At 42.4% G+C, this 14277-nt stretch overlaps 1 protein-coding gene across 3 annotated transcripts in view; it reads right to left on the bottom strand.

The window, feature by feature from the left end:
• phlpp2 (PH domain and leucine rich repeat protein phosphatase 2) overlaps window positions 1-13456 on the bottom strand; it is a 38660-nt gene extending 25204 nt beyond the window's left edge. For 2 of the 3 annotated variants that reach the window (XM_086287337.1, XM_086287343.1), the window contains exons 1-3: window positions 12961-13456; window positions 10961-11244; window positions 7167-7300 (exon numbers count right to left, since the gene is read on the bottom strand). In XM_086287337.1, coding sequence (XP_086143463.1) covers window positions 7167-7300; window positions 10961-11244; window positions 12961-13173 — 631 coding nt within the window. In that variant the 5' untranslated portion in view covers window positions 13174-13456. Of the gene's footprint in view, window positions 1-7166; window positions 7301-8183; window positions 8302-10960; window positions 11245-12960 lie in introns of those variants that run through there. The other variant, XM_086287348.1, reaches the window with a different exon arrangement.
• Between the last annotated feature and the right edge of the window lie 821 nt (window positions 13457-14277).

Raw genomic sequence — 14277 nt, 5'->3', positions numbered from 1 at the left:
CCCTCACCATTTTCTTGTGTATCATCACATTTTTTTCCCAAATCAAATTTTTCTCAGTAACACTAATCATCTGAGAAAGAATTATAATTATCTGTGGATCTGTGTGAGAATCATCGTGCTTGCTCGCTGCAAGAGCACATTGGGCTTACAAAGGAAAATCAAAGTGCCTTGATTAAATTAGTTAACTGTGGGAGTTATCAATGAGAAAAGCGCCCAAATTATGAATACAAATGTGTGCATTCATGGTGCGAACGTGCAGGTGTCCAGGCATACAAAGTCACGGCACTGTCCAAACGCAATATAAAACATCTCCTAGCCATAAAGAGCCAACTTCTAAAATAAAAGAAACACACATGCTATCCCCAAAGGTCTGCGGGGCAATCAGTTGCTAAGGAAACAGGTTGTTCAAAATCAAAGTGTGAGTATGTAAGCCCTTATGATGTCTCCCTCCAAATCAATCCCATCCCTCTCACGACAAAAATGCTGACCGTTTCCCCGTGGCTCCAGAGGGGGTGGATGACACGGTCGTAACATGTTGCGCAACACTGTTTTCTCAAGGAGCAGGGCTGCAGACAGCTGCCTTCAAACTAATCATCAACCGGTGTCAAACGTCCTCCGGGTGGGAGGCTGCCAAACCTCAGGGACAAGTGACAGACCAGAGAGTGGAATGTGTGATTTCTCAGAAGTGTGGCTGAGACCTTCGCACAGCAAATTTAGTGATATCTCACTTCAGATCCAATATAGAAAAGTTGCCAATACGCACAACATTAACACTAACTCTAAATTCTTTAAGGAATACGTTTATATCACAGTATGCCAAGCCCGATGAGTAAAGAGTCAAATTAATTTTCCACTGAAAAATAAAAATGGATAGATAAACAAAGGAATGAGGTGACAAACAGAAAGGAACAAAAGGGGAAGTGAGAGACACGAATGTATAATATAGAAGGTGATTTGATTATTAAAAGAATATATATGGAAACAAGGGAGGAAGTCTAGAAAGATCCAGAGAGCTATTTGGGGAAAACTGAAGCCAGTATGCACTTACAAGCCACTTAATTAGGTACACCTTTTCAACTGCTCATTAAAAATCTCTAAACAGCAATGCAGTGGATTTACACCTGCAGACATGATCAACACGACCTGTGAAGTCCAAACTTAGCATCAGAATGGGGAAGAAAGGTAATTTAAGTAACTTTGAACATGGCATGGTTGTTGGTGCCAGACGCGCTGCTCTGAGTATTTCAGAAACTGCTAATCTACTTGGATTTTCCCACACAACCATCTCTTTTACAGAGAATGGTCTGAACAACAGAAAATATCCAGGAAGCAGCAGTTCTCAGTTCACACAGGCTCAACAAAACTGGACAGCAGACGATTGGAAACACACAGAGTGCAGATCCTTAAAAGAGAATAAAACTGGAATATCTACATACTTATGAGCTGGTATTATTATTGGTTCTAGGAAACTGATGAACATATATACTGTTCTCTAATGTTTTGTAGGCCTAATGATTAAAGAACAAAGTAGCCTGTAGATGATTCATCACTGAAGAAAGGACAAGGGTCCAAACCAGGCAAAAGTGTCTGTTCTTTCCAAGGAGAAAAACTCTACCAGGAGTTTTAGTGTGTAGGTTCCTCATCTTGGTTCTTTCTATTGTTTTAAAATCAGTTTTTGTCCACATGTTGGATCATTTCAAGGCAACCGCCGAATACAATACTCCCTGTATCCCAGAGCTTTTTTGTCTTGCTCAAGATCGCATAGATTGCATTAGCATGCAGTAGGGGGTCAGTGGAGGCGGAAACACGGTCTTATTTGACTCAGAACAGCAAGCTCTTTTTGGCAGAAAATTCTAATTCAGCCCACCACACAGATACCTCCTCTAGGTGGTCTGTGTTTATCTCAATTTAAAATAACTGCTCGTTAAACTTTGAGCAAGAGTTTAACTCCTGACATCAAATAGAGCAACTGTGCAGAAAACCAGTGGAAGACACGCAGCTGAATGCCGCCTTTGAATACAGATGACTTTAAAACAGAAGATTAAACTGGTGTTTCTCCCTCAGTAAGCCGTCTCTCTTAAAAACTCGCCATGAGTCTAGGATGACGGACGTCTGCAGGTTTAAAATGGGAAAGAGAAAATCTTGGGAGGACCAGAACTTAATCTCAGAAACAGCATGTTTATGAGGAGCTGGCAAGAGCTTTGTCGCTCGGGGCAAGTCTGTGCAAACTTGGATCTGAACAGAATTAAATTTTTTCTTAAGCCTCAGTCCGACTGTTTCTCTTATTTTTGTCAGGGCAAACAATTTATTCCCTTCTTTCACACCGCAAAATGTCTCAAACCTTCACACACCAGTTCAGGATGTCCACAAACTTAATTTGGGTTTAAATTCCATCAGAAAGTCAGCATTAGTCAAACCAACAACTTATAAGGTGAGCTGACTCTGATTAATTTCCCTGTGAAGCAGATTTATTTCCCTCAGGTCTGATCCTGACAGCGGGCCTTACGTGAACTGTGGACAGCAGCTACAAGCCGCCTTTCTCAAAGACGTAAAAGATCACGCAGACAGAGGTGGAACACAGCCCGGGGCATGAACGCCAGAGCTTACAGCCAGCTTCATCTGCGCTGCAGCTGCACAGGCTGACACAAAGATCCGCTGGCCTTCAGGTCTCTGCGGTTGTTTTCACTAGAAGTGTTTTTTATTAAGTCAGTATTTAGAAAAGTTTACTCCCCTGTCCATGTTTGTTTTAATTTCATCCATGCAACACAGCTGAAGGGTGTGCGTGTATGTGTGTGTGTGTGTGTGTGTACAGTGGGTGTGGAGAAAGAAGGTCCCAGATGAGTTTCCTGAACATATAAGAGGAGAGTAAAGTTTAATAAATTACCTGCTGCATTGCACTTTGAACCTCTTTGGTGGCTTGAGAAAAAAGAAAATCAGGCTGTAAAGCCCTGTGGTTAGAAATGAAACTCACGTGGCAGTGCGTAGGTAGAAACGCACATGTATTCGCACCACTGTCTTATTATAGAAAGTCGGCATTCTCGTAACCATGATCCACCGTTTGTATGCCTGTGAGACAGTCTGAGATGAATACTTCTCACACTGTCCCACAGATTCTTTTGAAAGATCTGAACAAGCCTGAAGACATAACTAATATCAAAAAAAGAGCAAGCTCATAGAAACAATTTTACAAGGGCAGTTCAGCGAAACTTAACAGAGCATCTTTTCTTTTATCAGTTTTCAGGAATCATTAAGAAGGTCATATGTGGATTATTCGAGGCTTCTGTGGAAAGATGTGCTGCTGAGGTCTTTACTGTGCCATTTTAATACCGTGAACATTATAAACAAAAGCCCACCTCCCCTGGTTTGTGATGATGATCCTGGGCTCATAAAACCAAAGCGATCTGCATGGTGAGACAATCTTTAATAAACGTGGTTTTGGGGGAGTTTCCATTACAAACGCTCTCAGATTCAGAGCCAGTAAGGTCCAGTAATGCAGACTGTGCAGAGCGTACAGCTGGCACGCTCAGTGTACCACATTAGGTGGTCTTGTAGCAGCTGTAGTCTTTACTGATGGATCACAGTTTCACTCATCTGCTTAGTCAGATCGTTACCACAACAACGGTTGTTAGGCAAACAGACACCTGGAGGAAGACACACAAGGCCATCGACGCTGTAACTTTTTTTTTTGTTGTTGTTTGGTTTGTTTGAGGGTTTTTTTACTTTTTGTCTTAACTTGAGTTTTGTGCATACTGCCTTAAAAATGTGAGTAAGTTGCTCTCGGCTTGATTTGATAAGTTAAAGTCCTCATGAGTTGAGACATTGCAAAGCTAGTTACAGTAAGGATGCAAGGAGAAATGAGAAATATAAATGCGGTCAACCATTCAAAGCAACAGACAGTGCACGTTGGGGGAGTCATGGCAGGGTGGTGTGGGTGGATATAAGCATCAGGGGTGATTTTTGACAGAAGGATAGCAGCAAGGTTGAAAGAGATGTTTTACAAGGCCGTAGTGAGTGTTAAGATTTTTAATTTGGAGTGAGCAAAATGGACAAGATTAGAAATGAGTAGGTCAGAGGAACAGATCAGGTCGAGCAGCTTGGAGACAAAGTCAGAGAGGCAAAGTCTGAGATTGATTGGACATGTGCAAATAAGGGATAGTGGATATACTGGATGAAGGATGCTGAAAGTGGAGCTGCCATGCAGAAGGAAAAAGAAGAAGAGCACATAGATTCATGGGTGTGGTTAGGAAGGACATGCAGACGGCTGGTGTCACAGAGGAGGATGCTTGGCATTAGGTGAGATGGAGGCAGGTGATCTGCTGTAGTGAGCCCTTAACGGAGCAGCCAAAAGAAGAAGAAAAAGAAAAAAAGAAGAAATTATTAAGTTAAGTTACATTAAGCCATTGAATTGAACCTGCACACTGTTCCAGACTTGATTTACTTTTCTCAGTTTAAACCTGCAGAGTCAGTACAGAGACGACCAGTGACGCTGCTCCCAGTGACAGTTACATAAACTGCTGTATAAGCCAAGTCTATGGGGATGGGGGCTGAATTCAATGCATTTCAATCCTAAACCCCGTAACAGACAGAACCGCTTTCACAATGGACAAAAATAATTTTTACTCTCGTCGCACTAGAGGATAAACAAGATAGCACCCTCTGTGCAAGTAGCTAAAAATCATAGCTGCATTAATCTTTTAAGCATTTGCTGGATGACAAGTAGTTGCAAACACCAGGTATTCAAAAGGGGTTGCCCAATGCTTGAGGGCGTAGCACACTCAACCTTTGCACAACCCCTTTCGATTGCAAGACAGCTGAGAGAGGCAACCAATCTCCAGACAGACATGGTCTGACTCAGACTGACTGCCTTGACTGGCAAAGGCTGGCAAATAATTGCTGTGTACTTCATAAATGCAGACCTACTCGCAACACATTGCAACAGTCTGAGCCAATCAATGAGTACAACTCAGACACGTCATCATTCCTGTCTGATTGCCTTGTCGCTTGTCTTTATTGCCATCTTGACACAGCAAAGTCACAGCAACTGTGACTGGTCTCGCCTTCGAAGTAACCGTTTGCTCCAACCAATGTTTTCCCTAGTGTGACTGTAACATAATGTGAACATATTAAAAGGTACACGGCAACTTTCCATCATGTCTTTCTTACAAAAAAAGGCAGAATCCCTGAAGAGTTTGAACTTTCTAGCAATGCATCATGGGAAGTATGCAAGTTTTGCCTTTTAGAACAAAACTCTAATGAATTGAGTGAAATTTCATGTGTTCACTCACTTAACTGCAGTGGAGTTTCCTGAAGTTAAAAGAATTTAAAGTAAAAAAGAAAAACATTTTATTTACACTTTTCTAGATCACAAAGCGCTTCACAATAAAAATGCTACAGCACTAAAACAAAAAGTTACTTAAAAGTTTAACATTTTAAAAAGCTGACTTTTTAGCTAGTTGAAAAATTGGTGAAAAAAGTGGTTAATTTTAAATTACGTAAATTAGAAAAGATGAGTTGGTCTGATTAAATCTCTGCACCTGTGCTGTGAGTTAAAATAAAAAGACAGGGTTCTCTGTTACCAGCCAAAGAATTAAATGCAACGGTAAAGCTTGCTACTTAAGTTATTTTAATTCTTCATAAGAAACCTGTACGTGAACACAAGAGGTGACTTGCCCATTTTATAGATATCTGTCATTTGCTGACATCATTTGTGTCCCCACAACAAACTCAAAGCTTTATTACCAGCTGTCACTTTAGCAGTTTAGCAGGTATTTCACGGCCAAATCAAGTTGTCCTCTTGGCCTGTACTGGGCATTAAACGAGCCTGAAAACCAGTCATGTCTTGTCCCTGGTTCTCTTTTCCCATGAGTCGACAAAAGGAGGCAGGAAGTCTCCAAGGGGCCTGGCTAGACTCTACCCAGTGTGGCCTGATTGCTGATAGTAGCCAAGATCTGACCAGTTCTCATGTTGACAAGAAGAAAACAACAGTGGGCCACTGGACACATGAGGACTACCAATAAGACTCAGGCCAGAGTGATCTTAAGATCCGTCAGCTAAAAAAAACCCAACATCATTTAAAAAGAAGCTAGCAAAAGAAAAAAAATGTACAGCTTAAATATCCTGATCTGAGGGCTGATTATCAAACTGAAACTATATACAATAAAAGGTCTAGGACTCAAAATATCGTTTTTTTTCCACGGGGCATCGAAACCGTTAAAAGCATCACAATAATTATTAATGGTGTTCTAAACATTTTTAGGATAAAAGAAAACTGGGCGTCACCGTTCTGTTTCACATGCATCACAAACTAATTATATCTGTTGCTAAGACTTCATGGTGAGTTTGATTTGTTTAACTTTCCTCATCTGTCACTCATCAACCGCAGAACTTCCATACAGAGCAGATTACGTTTGTCTGTAGAGTGTATTTCAGTCACTACAGCAGTCCTGCACTTCACTCTGAGGAGAGCTATGTGCCTGATGTGGGAGGAAGTGCATGTGAACCCTTTAGACACTGTGGTTTACCCAGTCTTGCTCTTTCTCTGGATACGTGAGCAGTTCAAAGCCCAAGCTTAAGTTCCACTGACTCAGCGGGAACATCCGCTGGTTGAAACTCATTATAGCACACCAATCACCATTTATGCTAAAAGGAAAATCCCTAACTGCAACTACTGTATGAGTATTAATAGAGCAGCCTTCAAACGGGAAGACTGAGAGAGGTTTTAGGTGAGCAGCGCTTAGATGCGTTCACAAATTCGTCACTGGTTTCTCCAGAGTCGCATCCATTCTGGTGCCGCATTAATCACAAAGACACAGGGACACTTAGTCACTCCAGACCTCAGGTCAATGAAGCATACAACACCACAGGATGAATGATGGTCAGTAATCCATCATGAGGCCATGACTGACGTGTTTATCTTAGACTGTACTGAAGACTGGAGGCAGCTTCAGAAGCAACAAACTCAGAGAGCCCTAAAACAACCTCTCTCACTTAATCCAATCGTACACACTCGCCAGAGGATGTGGCGAAACCATTTTGGAGCGTTCTAAGAATGTTTCTGTGCCCTCAGGTCTGTGTGCAGAGGAAAACTCGAAGCACATGCCAGATTCCAGTCAGCAGCAGCAGAAAGTGAAACCAAGGGCTGATTGCCGCCGCTGATGAGTACTCACCACTGTAGAAACGGATCAAACAGCTGAGGTCTGAGTTGGCGGCTTCTTGCTGCACTCGTACAGGGTCTGCATAGCCCATTGACGCCAAGTAGTCATACACCATCTGGAGCGGACGCTCAGAGGGATCCAGCCTCCTGCGGGACCGAAGGCAAGAAGATGAAGAGGTGTGACAGCGACAGCAACAATTATAAAATACACCTCACAGAATCTCAGATGAAACAGATTATAAAAGTAAAAGCTTCCCGCCAACAAATGCCACGATCCGGGTTAAACGGGGCACCAGACCAAGCTAAAAAAGCACTCCTGCCAGAGTCAGCACCACAGTTAGGATTTTGTTTCTTGTTTTAACACAAACTAAAAAAGAAGATGCATTCTTGCAAAATCACGCAGTGTCATGGGTACACCATCTGCTGCAGCAATGCTTTAGGTCTGCACAAATATTTAAAAATGAATTTCCGAGAAGAGGCACCTTTAGTATCTTTCTTATCATTAAAACATAGCCATTAGGGGTTTTTATTTCGACATTACGGTAAGTTTGTTGAAATGAATGAAAATGATATTAGATATTTCACTCTTAAACCATGAGTTTGAATTCATCTGTAAATCTCTCAGCTCTCTGTTAGTCACTGAAGCCTAACAGGATGAATACTAATAGAAGCAACCTTTCACATAAATGCCCACTGTCGAGCTGAGTGAAGGAAGCCCCGAAAGCACAATAGCAGCTGCAAATCCAGCTTTCACTTTCAATCTAAAACAAAAGCTTAGAGTTAATTTATGATCACTTAGTCTCTCACTTCTGAAAACTGTTTTATTTTTTTAAGACGGGTCAATCTGCCAGCTCATAAAGAGCTAAACACAGATCTTTTTCAGTATCTGTCAACAGGAAGACTTACAGGGGGGAAGAAATGTGATTAAATACTAACATTTAGAATAAACGAGACAGAAAAGTGCTTGAATTTCAAAAGATTCTTAACAACAGCTAGAGCACAGTGCCCATGCCTGAGGACATGACTTTACCTCACTCCGCCTGGAAGATTTGCAGAATCATCTTGGTTGATTTTAGACAGCTGTGACATCAACATCTAAAAGCAGGATTTAGGCAGCTTCCAGCAGGCAGAGTGATGATGAGTGGCAGTCCCTATTGACCATTCACACTTCACACTGATATGCCTCATTTATTCACAAATCTTCCCACTTTGGCCAGTGCAGCAAGAAGCTGAATCTCTGTCAAATGGTGCCCAGCGGGTTCATCTGTCCTCGTGGAAAGTTATGCAGCCAACTATCATGGTGGGTTCTTGATTTAGTGCAGACATACCCAGTATTTCATAGATATATGAGAAGTTAACTGGGCCTCCTAAAAACACAATGGTACGGATACACGTGCGTTTTTAAAAACTAAAAAAAGCCTTGTATTGCTTCATCTTTCGATATTTTACATTATAAGTTGGTATCTTTTTTCATGTACGTTTATGTGGCTGCCTAAAAATAAAACTAAAATAACTGATCAAGCCTTCAGTTTTAACTATAAACACCAGCAACAAAAAATTAGTCGTTAGCACAAAAAGGAATAAACCGAAATGTGCAAACATATTAATTAGTTGCTATTCTTGAACTGTGTTTTGTTTGAAATAAAAATCAGTCAAATGTGTCAACTTGAATGTTAGATAGAAAGAACTTAGGTAGAAGAAAGTGCTTGTATGAATGGGTGAGACATATTGAGTGCTCGAGTAGAAGAGTGCAAGATAAGAACCAGTCCATTTACACAATAGACCGGTTGCAAGACCACCACAGACCTTACAGAGAGTGACAGAAAACCTTCTGGCTGTGTGGCAACAGTGCTAACCACTCCACCAAAGGGCTGTTTAGCTATTGCAGGGCAGTATTACCAAAAATTTCCTTCTGCCTTCTTCTGCTGCTAGATTAGGACAGTTTTTACCATTTCCCTTGATCAGGAAGCCTTTCGATTAATCAAGATTTTAACTTCAAGATAATGGCCCTGTATCACTTATCCTCAGGACTGAGTTGAGCTACTAGATCCAGCTTATTTTACATTTCTGAGTGAGCTCACTGATAAAGGAGGTCTTTGGTATGCAGCTACTAACTTACTGGAAATAAGCCAGTTAAGATGTGTGGGATCATCTCTTTGGAAATGTTCTGGAAACTCCGGTTATACCCAGAACATGTTGAAGGGATTGCATATCCCATCTGTCCTGGAAACTCTCATGGATGGAAAAGCCTCTTGCTGGGAAAAAGAACACTAGACTGCTTCGCTCACCCTGTTTGCACTGTGACACTGACAGACATAAGTGGTCCAAAAGGGGATGAACAACAGGATGAAAGTCCTCCATCAACTGCCTCAGTAAATTTATCTGTAAAGGGAGTTTGTTGAACTGAAAATGCAAGCAGGAAAGAGCCCCGAACGTGCCTTCCTGTAAGCAGCACGTAACTACATGCTCTAAAAAGAAAATCAACAGGAAAAGCCGCATAGCTCACAGCTGCGTCGTATGCTTCACATAACCATTTATAGAACGAATGCATCTATTATCAAAGTAATGAAGCCTTTTTATGCACAGAAGGTTCATCCAAAAGGTCATAAAATAGGGATGAGAAAATATATTACTAAAGGACCGTTTGAGGACAAACATTACTGGAGTTCATATGCACATAATACATTTAACTTGTCTTTACTGTATGTGCTGCCAGTTTGTACAATTTATGTTTTTTTTTAATTATTTATGCAGTTCTCCTAACTCGCCATTATCCTGTTTTTCTTTTCTTTTCTTTTTGGAAGTTGAAGACTTTAATATTACATTTAAATCCACTCAGTCATACTCACTGGCAGACCAGACTGCTTTACTGCTGGAGTATAAACTGAACCAACAGGGCCCATCCACAGGCTTACCAAAAGCCTTTCATTTATTACCACTCTGCATCCGTCTCCAGTGCCTGCAGCTCTCAGTCAGCAAAGATATAAAGACATTGTTTCATATGCTACTATTGGCTAACAGCATGTGAGGTGATTACCGACCTCCAGTCATGTTTCCAGCATAATCTCTGCAGCACATCTGTGGCACCATCTCCCACCAGTTATTGCTTACTAACACAATCATTCACAACTCTTTGCTCTAAATGCATCTGTTGGCACTTTGCTGGTTCCCCACATTTTTTATAAGATTTTGCTCTTTCTTATTAATTTAAAAAAATTGAACAGACAGAAGCGCTCAGACAGAATGAGCCATAACTCATTCAGGCTTAAGCTGTACAGCTGAGCTCTCGTTTTAGGCTCCTTTATGTCTTCACGTAGGTTTTCCAAGGGAAGCAAACAAGGAACTGAATTCTTCCTGGTCACGGACTAGTGAACCAGCTTTTCATCCTTTCACAGATCATCAATTACTATTTCGGTCTACGCATGTCTTGTACAGTGGTGAGAGGCGTAGAGACATGTTCCCTGAGCGTATCCTTGGTGGGGAGCTGTGGGAGTGCGGGATGATAGGGCAACTGCAGCAAGTGCTCAGTGGTGTGTTTACCTTCTTTGCATTAACTGAGGATGAGATTGTATTATACATTTTTAGCAAGCTCCCATTTCACGTGCTTATATTTGCATAATTCTTCTTGTGCTTTGATTTGTCTCTTATTTTCTTAACATGATTAATTGGTATTTATTTAATGAAGCTGTTGGATGCCTGATGCATGTGTTGGCCCCATCTTGAGTAGCTGATGTGGACTGAACTCTCTTTACTCTGCAGTTGCTGAATGCAACTTTGTCACCATGATTCGACATGATGTAAATTTACCTCACTAGGTCTCCGTGCAGTTGAACGTAAAGTGCGTGTCCTTTCTTCTGAGCGCACAGCTCCTCCACTGTGGTACTGGTGGAGCAGAGCACCAACTGCAGGTCTGTCTGAGGGGTGGAGGAGGCCTGTGTGCCAGAGGCAGGTGGCTGAGGGTCTACTGTTCCCCCATACAGACACACACAGCCCCGCTGGGTGTCCCCTTTCAGCCAGTCCCGCTCTCGTGATCCAAACCTGGTTTTTCTCGTCATGCAGCTTCGACTCCCGTTCCGCTTCATGTTGCGCTGCTAACACAGAAAAACACAGAATATTAGTCTTTCTCACACACAGATTGTAATCAAAAACATAGCATGAAAGCCAAAGGGCATCTGAGGAAACAGAGAGTGGTTCAAGATGAACTACACACTCTCCCAGACGTGCTGGGGGCTTAATCCAGCCACAAATCAATTTGCACTGGTAGTTACCAATTGGATAATCTTCATAGAAATGTTCGCTCTTCCCTAAACTAAAGTCAACCATTAAAGTTTATTCGTTCGCATTGAGGGTGGACGGTGTGACTGCTGAAGAGAAACCACAGCACCATTATTTTCACTAATCGCCCGTGATGACATTAGCCGGATGTGGAGTAGCCTAATGTTACTCTTAAACAGACATCAATGAAGAATAATCCTCTCCTGAACGATAAAATATCAGTAACAGCAGTTCTTGGTGAGGCTGGAGTTTATCACGTGGGATGCATTTAGATCTAATCAGTACAAAGAAACATATCAAAGGTCTGGAGAGCATCCGTTCTGGTGACAAACAGGTATCATTGCTGTTGTTTTTAAATGATGTCATCTTCAGCCTGCACTGGCTTCCATGTTCGATAAGCCTGAGAGTAAAAAGTGTGATAACTGATCGTTTTTGGTTGGGTTTTTGAACAGCATTGGCCACAGTTTCTCAGTATTTGGTACTGTTACTCAATAACTGATTTAATGACTGATTTCCTGTTAAAATAACGGTAATTTTATCTTGATTAATCTGATGAATTACTTGGCAAATCCTCTCATTTAATGCCCAACAGACGGCTTAATTTGTTTCTTTTCTTAGACTCTTTCTTTACGGTAACAAAGTCGCATCCTATATAAGCCTCTATTCTCAAGGTCAAGAATAAACATCCACACAATGGATCATACCTGGAGCAGCATTGCTCCAGAGGTTAGAGAGCTAAGGCTGTGATCAGGCGAACGGTTGATTTAAACGAAGAGGTCACAGAGAAAGTAAAGTGCAGATGTCTTCTTTGTCCGCAGCTGTGAAGGTGTGTCTGATGAAGCTGTGGAATCACCCCACTGGACTACAGATGTCCTGGGCACCTCCCCAGTATGGATGTGTGTCACTGTGGGAATGTGACTGAACAAGCTGTCCGGACTCAGAAGGAAGTACCTCTACTTTAATCTATATCTGAGACCTATAACTGTGAAAAGAATTCACTTACTCACCTTTCTGTATTGATGCTGACAGGCAGGTAGAAACTAATGCTCTGGGTGCAAACATCAAGGTGTTTAATACTTATTACCTATTTCATTGCAAATCCTCAAATACCTCTTTTAAATATAATAAACGTTTAATACTCACAGTCTAAATGAAATACCAGAGCTGAGGTTCTCTGTATGTACGCGCGTGTCTCTTGCTTTGGGGACTTGCGTGTCATTACTCATCATGTCTTCCCCATGTCTTCTAAGAAAACTGTTCAGCAGCGGGCCTGGGTATATGCGAGCTATGAGTGCCTGTAGTGTGTGGTCTGCCGCTGTTACCGGCTCCGGTGCATTCCTGACTGCCTCGGATCAATTATCAATTAGACGCGATATCACAGCATTTACATAACACTGCTGGGAAGGATGCGCGCGTATCCGTGGATGCACTTTGCCCTGTTCCGAGCACCTACTGCGATGTAACCACCTTGACATGACAGTTGTCGATCACTTTAAATCCCCCCCCGGCTGCTCCCTCTGGTTATGACCTGCCTTTAGCACTCGGATCCCCGTCGCAGCGTGAGCTCCGGGACCACTGCGGCTGCCGCGACCCGCAGTCTGGTTCAGCCCCGCCTGGTGGACCACCGTGTCCGGCTGCCTGTCTATGCAAGCCCCGTTATCTCCGACATCACCTCCTCTCTTGATGCCCGTTCGGACGTTGGTCGCAGCGACCTCCGCGTTATTGTCCTCGTCCTCCATCGCCATGTGTGATCCCTTTTAACGGCGACAAAAAGCAAGCGATGTCCCGGCGCGCGACTTGTAAATTCCCACGGAGAGGTGAAAATTCATCCTGTGTCGGTGCAGCGACGCCATATCCCGACTCATCTGACTGCTGTCAGATAGGCCCCGGAGAGCTGATCAATAAACATGAAATGGGCGGGCTCAGGGTATTTATTATTCAGCAGCCAATAGGCCTTTCTGAAGGGGATGCTTCATAATAATGATGAGGCAAGTTTTCCCACTTGATGCAGTCATAAAAACACGAGAGGTGTTTGCAGGGCGTGTCATTAAGCGTTAACCCTCTGCTGCACCTATTCAATGAGAGGGGAGAAAGAAAGGCTCTTATTAGTCTGTGGATAAAACTTTTTTTTTCATTATCGTTAAGTAAATAGGGAGAAAATGTTTAAAAATGCATTTATCTGTTGGGTGTGTCAGACATGGGTTCATGTTTTTGTAGTGTCTCGTGATGGGTTTACAGTCTGTGTTTAAAAGCAGTTGTTCTGAGCTGTGTCACAAACATTACGGTTTTTGCGCGTGACTTTGGGTGTGACCGGCCTGTCGCTCTGTGACTGCTGGGATATCCTGCATCTCCCCCGCGACCCTGAATTGGGTAAGTGGAAAAGGTTGATTTGATGGATGGGTGGGTTTAGATTGAACCTTATCACACATAGCTATTGAGGTTTCCTGAATATCCACAGCACATCGTTAACGTTTGCTGGCATTCATTTTTGCACAGCGTTAAGCTCCAGTCACAGCATTTTAATCTTATTGAGGTCTGAACTTTACTGGATCATTGCAACACCTTGATTCTTTTCTCTTTCAGCCCTTCTGCTGTACATTCACTGCTGTGCTGCCATGTTGCATGACCCAGTTTTAGCAAAGCTTTGGCCGCCAGACGGATAGCCTTGTAGTTGACTCTAGAATACTGTGGCATTGAGAGGAATTGACTAAATCTCTGTCAGCAGGTTACCCGGGTCCTGCAACTACAGAACATGCCCGGATCATCATCCCTCCACCGCCGTGCTTGATATTTGATGAGAGGTGTTTGTGCTGATATGTTGCATCTGTTTTTCACCAAACACTGCACTG

This window comes from Aulonocara sp. 'chitande type north' Nkhata Bay, linkage group LG1 (genome assembly GCF_057382095.1).
Source record: "Aulonocara sp. 'chitande type north' Nkhata Bay isolate Kocher_YH1m ecotype deep benthic linkage group LG1, A_spYH_male_GT1.1, whole genome shotgun sequence".
NCBI lineage: Eukaryota > Metazoa > Chordata > Actinopteri > Cichliformes > Cichlidae > Aulonocara > Aulonocara sp. 'chitande type north' Nkhata Bay.
This window is presented reverse-complemented; position numbering and strand designations above follow the sequence as displayed.